Below are 9,203 nucleotides of genomic sequence, written 5' to 3'. Positions count from 1 at the left end.
GAAAAGAAAAGAAAAGAAAAGAAAAGAAAAGAAAAGAAAAGAAAAGAAATCCAGGGCTGGACAAATGGCTCAGCAGTTAAGTGTAATGAGATCCGATGACCTCTTCTGGTATGTCTGAAGACAGCTACAGTATATTTACATATAATAAATAAAAAAGAGAAATTTCTATATTAAAAAAAAGAGTATACACAAACTGACATGGTAGTAACTTAACAATACAAAAGAAGAGGAAATAGAAAACAGGAATGATCACATTAAAAATAAACTGTCAAACATAAAACCTGCTTAGAGTTGGTTCTTGCCTTTAACAACCTTAAAATTTAAAATCCTATGTGAGCACATACATGTGTGTATATACATGTGTGTACATATACATGTGTCTATGTTAATACACAAAAGTATGTACTTGTTTCTGTTGAAATACAATAATTATTTAAACTATAATTTAAATGTGCATACATAGATGACCATATATATATAAATATATGAATGTGTATAGCTATACACAGTCATCCTTAAATACTTAAAGGGACTATAATTTGAACCATATATAAAGTCCACTGGCGCAATAATGCATATGCATACATGCAACTTCCTTATAGCTATATACATGTACATAGAAAGCAGCTTCCAATATGATGTCTCTGTATTAAATTCCCTTATATTTTAAGTTGCGATTTCCTGACTACTAGAAAATTTAGCTACTTAGCAACTTCTCACTCCAGTTCTTCCTCAGAATGATCCAATCTTTCAATGGAAAAAGACAGACAGACCCAGTGGGGACAGATGAGAGGAAGGAAAGGCTGCTGGGAAGACGCATGGCCTCCCCTGAGCACTACTGTGACATCGTGAGTGAAGCTGCTGCCCATCATCCGACCATCTGTACCCTTTGATACGAGCCAGATACTAGCTGGGGAAATCGCCTCTCAAAGTCAGCCAGTTCATCCTGGCTCTCACCTTCTCCAACAATTCTGCCTTTGAAGGAGGCTGCAGAAACAAAGAGCACCAGACTAAGACATAAGAGTCTGAGCCTAACACTAATTTAATCACACTACAAAGGCCACCTCTGTATTTCACATCTGCAAACAGTGAGGAGTTGGTGTGTATGTATGTATGTATGTGTGCATGCATGTGTGCGTGCATATAATATATATATATATATATATATATATATATATATATATATATATATAATTCTAATTGTCCTGTTTTGTTGTGTTGTGGCTTTTGTTTTGAGGGTTTTTGTTTGTTTTTGAGACAAATTCTCATTTGGCTAACGTTGGCCTTGAGCTTGCTAGGTAGCAAAAGAATTATATTTGATCTTGACCGTCTGCCTCCTGTATCACATCCATCTGCCTAGTTCAAGAAGAGTGCACCACAATGCCCAGCTTTGCTTTAACACTCTTAAGATACTATAAAGAAGACAATTTTCCAAAATTACAGGTTTTTAATACATTTTTAGCCTAGAAAAAGAAAATTATCTTTGGTATGGAAGGACATGATAGAAATAGATTACTATAGGCAATTAGTACTTGAAAATATATGGAGCTAAGTGTGAGAAGACCTGAGTCTAATCCCAATTCCTCTACTAAAAACACTCTAAACATAGTCCCTTACACAGAAAGTACACTAAAGAATATTTATAATTACTACTGACCTGATTTCCATTCAAATGATAAAATTTAGTCCTCTACACACACTATAATGATTTATACCTATAATCACTCTGAAGGCTGATGCTAAAAGATTACCATGAGTTCCAAGCCTAAACTGGCCCTAACTAGCCCAAAAAGAGAAACAACAAACAAACAAACAAACAAACAAAACCAAAAAAAAATTTCTTAAGAAACTGAGCTTGCAACTTAAAGATACTTATTAATGTTATTAAATAATAATATCAGGGCCTGGAGAGATGGCTTGGAGGTTAAGAGCACTGACTGCTCTTCCAGAGGTCCTGAGTTCAATTCCTAGCAACCACATGGTGGCTCACAACCATCTGTAATGAGATCTGATTCCCTCTTCTGGTGTGTCTGAAGACAGCTACAGTGTACTCTCATACATTAAATAAATAAATCTTAAAAAAATATATATCAGAAATAACAGCAATGACAGCTAAGTGTCTGTGCTTTATAACTGTATATGAGTCTATTTCCTTTTATTCTACTTTTTTAAAACTAACATATACAGGGGCTAGTGGAGACTTAGTGGGTAAGGGCACTTACCACCTACTTTGAAGACCTGAGTTCAAACTCAAGAACTCCCACAGTGGGAAAAGAGCCTACTCCTGGAAGTTGTCTTCTGACCTCCAAATGCTCACCATGGCATGCATGCCCCCACCCCACCAAAAATACATAAATGTAACAGTAATTAATACATGCAGCTTCTGAATAGAGACAAACAAGTCTTCATTTTGGTTGTCACTTCCAAACATGCATCTTAGCGACCCTGCCGTCACATTGGCCCATAAGCACGTGGGAGCTTCTGCTGTGATTACCAGAGACACAATCTTCGTACCTGTAAAACTCATGTACTTCTGACTATTGGAGGTCTTCTTAGAGTTATAAAATTCCAACACATCCAGAACAGCCTGTGGGTTTTTCTTCTGCTCTGACTTTGTGATATTTGATGTTTGAAGCAAGCGGGCCCACTGTTCTGGCATTCCCTTAAAGAAAGACATGAAAAGTTTTCAGGAAGTCATGGATTCGGGGAACCCTGAAATAATATCAATTAAAATAACCCTGTTCATTTTCCATTTCCCTGGTCCCTCAAAATTTACACACGCTCCTTTTATGTCTTCCTTAAGAGGTCTGCCCTTTACCAGGCTTTTCCTCCTTCAGAGCAGGGACCAAGTCTGATTTAGTCCTGCATTAGTGCCCCACCCAGAACTTGCTCTCAAGGGGTCTCTTAAGATTTGTTCCAGTTGGTGATGTAGTTCAGTTGGTAGAGCCTTTATACAACATGTGCAAGGCCTTGTTTTTAATTTCAAATACTGCAATCAAACCAAGAAAATTAAAAGAGAAATTTGAGATTGGGAAAGTGTTCTTGAAAAGTTACTGGCAAAGAAAGAGGCTTTAAGAAAACAAGAAAGGACTGAATCTAATAGCATATAGCCCAAATTCTAAGATTGACACCCAGGACTTACCGTAAACTCCCCTGTGACAGCATCAAAACCGACATGAATTGTATGCTCAAAATCTGAAGGAAGAGAAATCTCTGGTCGCTCCTTCTCCTTCTTTTTATTTGCTTAAAAAAAAAAAAAAAAGACAAGAGACTATTATTCTGTTTCTAGCCTTATTTTAGCTTTTCATTAAGCTCCTGTGAAGGGCAAGTTCTATCTGGTATGAATATATGTAGTATGCATATAGAGCAAAAAATAGGCTATAAAGTGGGGAGTAGGGAAAAGATCAAGCGTCCATGTCATTTTTACCTCTACCTCACCATATCTTTTGCTTTCTGCTTTCTCATCCAAATGGTGAGGAGATGGACAAGATGATCTTAAGGGCCCTTCGGGCTTCTATGGTCCACAATAATCTATGTAATAAGAATGGCAAGTACTCTCAAAGATGTTCCTGAGATGTTCCCGAGATGACATCCCATAATTTTTAAGAGATATTTCATACATATTTTTGTACATGATCATCACAGGCCTGAAGGTCAACTTTCATTTGTAAACTAAGAGATTGCAGCCCAGATCTGCCTGGTCATCAAGCAAGTGAAATAAGAGCCTAAGACCTTACATTCTTCTACTCTACCACTGCTAAAGAACTGCAAGCTGATTTAAGAAAGCTAAATACTACTACTACCTATGTATAGATCAAAACATAGAGTAATTTATCAATATTGCTGCAAGGGCTGTGATTTGAACCCAGGTCTGGTCCCAAAGATTGTTTTCTTCAGTAACTTCAAAAGAACCTCTAGCCTACACTCCAGTTGCTAAGGGTTGGACTATTTATAAACTTGGCAATTTCCCTTCTAGAGCAGCTGCTTTGAGAAGGAGAAGGCTAAGGGTTACACCATGGCCCCAGATAAGCAGTCACTTATGATATGATTGCATCTGTCTCACTCTAAGCTAGAATGTATAGGACATGTGGCAGGGCTTTGGAAAAGCGTTCTGTTTCAAATGGCTGTTTCTAAATCCCTTCTAAGCTAATCCCTTAAAAGGTTTTAGAGAATTACAATTATATTGTTTAATTTAGATTTAAACATGTTATATTTATGCATCTTGTTATTATTTATAAATCATTCCCATTGTATATTAATAAAGTATATAACATCCCAGACATGGATGCTAAGTCCAGAAGGAACTACGGTAATAAAGATCCAAAGAGAGGGAGCAAGCAGTTTATAGAAAAGTGTCAAAGAAATGAAATCATGTACCACACGGAGAGAGCAGGGTTAATTCTGAAACGAACTCTGCCTCTTCCAGCCAGTCTTTTTTCTGCCTACAGCCTCTGAATATACCTCATAAGCTCCCACCTCCTACTTGGTGCTCACTTTTTCTTCTTTTTTAAAGACTAACTCAAGTCCCATTTCTTTCAGAAAAGGATTGTCTTCTACTTCTCCCCCCTGTGAATTTCCAAGGCATAAAGTCTGTTATACCATCATACACCTCGTCACTCATTATCTCATACAATTCCTTGAAAATTTTAAGAAGTAAAATGTAAGCTTCTTAAGGATCCAACCAAGTCATGGCTTATAATCATGATTATTATATCTATAAATCTCAAACGGAACCCAACACAGAGTTTAGTTTAAGAACACCCTGGAAGTGGTTAGGAAGTAATCTTAAAAACTGTCTAATTTTACTCCTGAAGAAAGACAACCCTGAAAAAGAAACTGTCTTGTCCTGAGTCACAGGGCACATGATAGTAAAACTCAGTCTACCTGATAAAGTCTTTCCCTCCACTATGCCATCCTAATACTTTCTGACTTGAAAGGAAGCAACTGCTAACTGAAATAGCAGTTTAACATAAGCCAGACCTGAGAAGAGGAAGTGAGAGAGGAGAGGGGAACTGGGAATATAGCTGGCCAACACTGCCTAGGTACTCTGTGAGGTTTAGGTAGACTACCAGGTAGACTCCAACAGCAAACAGAGCTCCTAAGGCAAAAAGAGAGGAGAAGGAACTAGAGAAAAAGCCAAATCTGTCATTTCTTCTTAGAAAAAGTAACCATCTCCTTCATACATGCACAGCCCTTAACAAGCTTTAGCCACTGCCTCACTGCCTCCTCACAAGAAGCAGCCCTGGAGGCAGACAGTACGGATTATCTCCATTCTACAGCCAAGAAAACTGAGCTCAGAACTTACTTTTTGTTTTGTTTGTTTGTTTGTTAGTTTTTTAAGATAAGGTTGCTCTGTGTAGCCCTGGCTGACCTGGGTCATGCTCTGTATACCAGGCAGGCCTGGAGCTCAGAGATCCACTTGTCTCTGCCTTCTAAAAACATGTGCCACTACACCCATTTCTTATCATCTTGGCATGCACTCACTGTTCAACCCTAGAAAATCTCTGAGTTTCAAGTCCTATAGGACACCAATTACTGCTCAGAATATAGATGAAAGTAAATAATGAGTTACCCTTCTGTAGAAGATACCATCTGAAAGAAATCATTAAGGATAAATAGCTATTAGCTAGGCAGAGGCAGGGAAAGACAATCCAGAAACAGAGTAAGCAAAGGCCTAGAGGAAGCAACGTGCTAAGGATTTTGCAACCAGAAAGCCAACCAACTTTGATAAGAGTAATCTTTTACTAGACACATACTCTGATTTGGGATTGAAGAATAAAACTGGATAAAGCAAATCTATGCTCCTGGGAGTTCAATAGCCCAATTGAGTGAACCTGATAAAACATTCCCTCAACTGATAAATGCATAAATTGTATAAGATTCATATAATGAAGTTCACTGATAAAAAGAAATAAAGCCCTCATCATGCTATAAAATGGATGAACTTTGTAAGCATTATGCTAAGTACAAGAAGCTGAGGGAGGAAGGCTCAAAAGACTGGAAAGATGTCTCAGTATTTAAGAATACTCCCTGTATGCCTTGGCATTTTTTGTGCAGATCAGATGACAACTTTGAAAACTTGCATTATTTAGCATAATGCAGAGGACCTAGCTTCACTCCTCAGCACCCACACCCATCTGTAACTCCAGTTCCAGGACATCCCATACCCTCTGCTGACCTCCATAGGCACCAAACATATACATGGTATACATATGTGGCAAAACACTCATACACATAAAAATAAAATAAATTTTAAAAAGAAGCACAAAACACGGCATATTTTGTAATTCCATTTATTGAAATATCTAGAACAGACAAACTCAGATTGAAAATAGATATAAGTTTACAGGGGATGAGAGAAGAGACAAATGAAGACTGACTTAATAGGAATGGAATTTCTTTTTGGTCTAATAAAAATGTACTGATACTGTAATGACTGAACTAATATTTTTGGTGCTGAGATATGAACATAGGTCTTTATGCATATTTATGCTAATGTATACCACTATGTTATACTCATAGCTCCTGTCTAATTTTGTAAATATACTAAAATATCAAATATTTTGAGATGGTGAACTATATGGTATTAGTTATATATCAACTTTTAAAGTAAATGCAATTTACCATATTAAGAAGGCAAAGAAAGAGCCAATAAGATGGCTCCATGGGTAAAGCACTTGCCATATAAGCCTAGACTTCAATCCCTAGGACCCATGTGCTGGAAGCAGAGAACCAACTCCACAAAGTTGTTCTCTGACCTCCACACAGATGCCATGGGACACAAACAAATACTCCTCCTCTTCCTCCTCTTCTTCCTCCTCCTCTTCATCATCACCATCATCTCCATCAATCAATATGTTTAAAAAGAAACAAAGAGGAAGAAAGGAAGGAAGGAAGGAAGGAAGGAAGGAAGGAAGGAAGGAAGGAAGGAAGGAAGGAAAGTAGGAAGGAACTAGAAAGAGATGGCTTGGCATTTTGAATATTTGGGGCTCTTCCTGAAGACCTGGGTTTAGTTCCCAGCACTCACTATGGTGACTAATAAGTCTGTAGCTCTAGTTCCAGGAAATCTAACACTCTCTTCTGGCTTCCATGGATACCAAACACACACATACACACATGTAGGTACTCACATATATACATAAAATAAAATGAGCTGTAAAAAAGGAAAAGGAAAAAAGGGAGTATATATAATAAATTAAATAATTAATTTAGCTTTTGCTAAAATGTGATATCTAACATCATTAAAACTTCTTAGTAAATATGATTACAAAATTTATTTAACCTAATAAAAGCTAATTATAAAAGCCTCTAAAAACATTATATAGCTATAAAATATTGGATGCCTCTCCTTTGAAATTAAAAACAAAATAAGGGTGACATTCATCACCACTAGAATTCAACACAGCAATAAAGGTGTCAAACCAGTTAAAATGAAAAAAAAAAAAAGAATGAAATAAAAAAAGCACAATTTACTATTCTGTGAATCAATTAAAATATATGGTTTTATAAACTAAAGAACCTTAAAAACAAGTTTTATTATTAAATTTGCAACTACTGAAGTAAGAGTTCTTAATAAGCTGATTAAGACACAGAATTCAAATGTGACTGAAGACAGAAAGGAGAGGGGAAAGAATCACCTTGCTTTCCTATGAGTAAAGATCTTAAGTTTGAAGAAATAACATAAGGAAAGAAGCTTGCAACCTCCTATCTCTGTCTTAGTTCAGCCTGTGCTTAGCTTGGAGAAAGCAGCTGACTACAAAATCCCATGTTTTACCAAAGACATTAAAGTTTCAGCAAGATTAATTAATCCCATTTTTAAATTAGTTTTAAACAGCACCTTTCATTGACTCAACTGAACTAATCTGAGCAAAAGGCAGTAAAACATTCCAAACTTAAGAGAGATAAACACTCCTATAGTTCAGTATTAAAATTAACTTCACCAACCTCTTCCCAAGCTCAGAGAATTTCACTTTGGTCATGAAAATGCAACCAGAAAGAGATTGCAAAGCTAAATGTTATGTGACTTCTTGGAATAAACCAAAGGCTCCAAATCCTAACCACAGGAACCAGGCTTTCCCACATGGAATTCTGCAACTCAGCATCATCTATTACAAGCCTTCAATTATAGCTTCTCCTTCCAATCATGTATGCATTCCCTCAAGTGCAAACTGAGGCCATCCTAGAGGTCAGCATTAGGTAATGCCCACAGACACCACCCACTGCCAGCTCTAATCTAAACCACTACTATAACCTATAAAGAACTTTTCATTCTCGTTTTCTTTAGAGTCACAACACTGCATCTCTAGAAATTCTGTCTCCAACATCTGGGTGGAAACAGGTACATATTTCTTGAAAGTACCATGTATGAGTCTGATATGAGAAGGATTAACAGGAGCACAGTAGTAGATGCAATAGACACTTTAAGAAGACTTAGTTCTACATTCATTCCTCTCACTTTCCACCAATGAGACCTTGGGCATTGTTTACTATTCACTAAGCTTCAACTTTCCTATTGGAAATAGGTTGTGGGTATTGGATAATGATAAAAGAATAAATGAGATTTTATAAAGATAAGCTAACCTCTCATCTATATGGTTTTACAGTTTAGAAAATAATTTACTTTCATGACATAAAGTGGCATACAAATGCCTAATGACATAGATGGGCATGAGTTGTTACTCCCACTTTACAGGTGATGCTATAACAATACTTAAAATAATAAATGACAGAGCTGATGCGAGGGGCAGATCTCAGCCATGGTTATTGGAGTTCATTTCTAGACTAGTTATCTATGCAGTCTCTACTAATCCTCAAATACTACATTAAGGCAGAGCATGTCAAAGACTGCTAGTTCTGATGTATATCCTGCAGTTAAGTAATAGATTGCTGACTGAAACTAAGATTGCAAAGGGAAGAAACTCAGCCATTTTTCCATCTTAATATACATATTAATAAAAGTCGACAAGGCTCTTAAAGCAGGAGTAAAACCAATGTGCTAAGGGAATCTATAGAAATTCATAGCTAGAAAATAAATACAGGCTATTAGATCTTACAAAAATTTCTTGTAACTGTTTTCAACCTTTAGGTTTTAAACCTACAAAGATGAAGACTTGATCTTGAGGATAAGATTAATTTTTTCACTGGGCAGTGGTGGCACACGCCTTTAGTCCCAGCACTTAGGAGGCAGAGGCAGGCAGCTTTCT

General features: G+C 36.8%; 1 protein-coding gene across 3 annotated transcripts in view; it reads right to left on the bottom strand.

Moving 5' to 3' along the window:
* The window catches only part of Pak1 (p21 (RAC1) activated kinase 1), a 119,275-nt gene that overhangs the window by 42,428 nt on the left and 67,644 nt on the right, over positions 1–9,203 (bottom strand). For all 3 annotated transcript variants that reach the window (XM_029540015.1, XM_021195665.1, XM_029540005.1), the window contains exons 3-4: positions 3,143–3,243; positions 2,515–2,662 (exon numbers count right to left, since the gene is read on the bottom strand). In XM_029540015.1, the coding sequence (XP_029395875.1) occupies positions 2,515–2,662; positions 3,143–3,243 (249 nt within the window). The remainder of the gene's footprint in view (positions 1–2,514; positions 2,663–3,142; positions 3,244–9,203) is intronic.

This window comes from Mus pahari, chromosome 1 (genome assembly GCF_900095145.1).
Source record: "Mus pahari chromosome 1, PAHARI_EIJ_v1.1, whole genome shotgun sequence".
NCBI classification, from domain to species: domain Eukaryota; kingdom Metazoa; phylum Chordata; class Mammalia; order Rodentia; family Muridae; genus Mus; species Mus pahari.
This window is presented reverse-complemented; position numbering and strand designations above follow the sequence as displayed.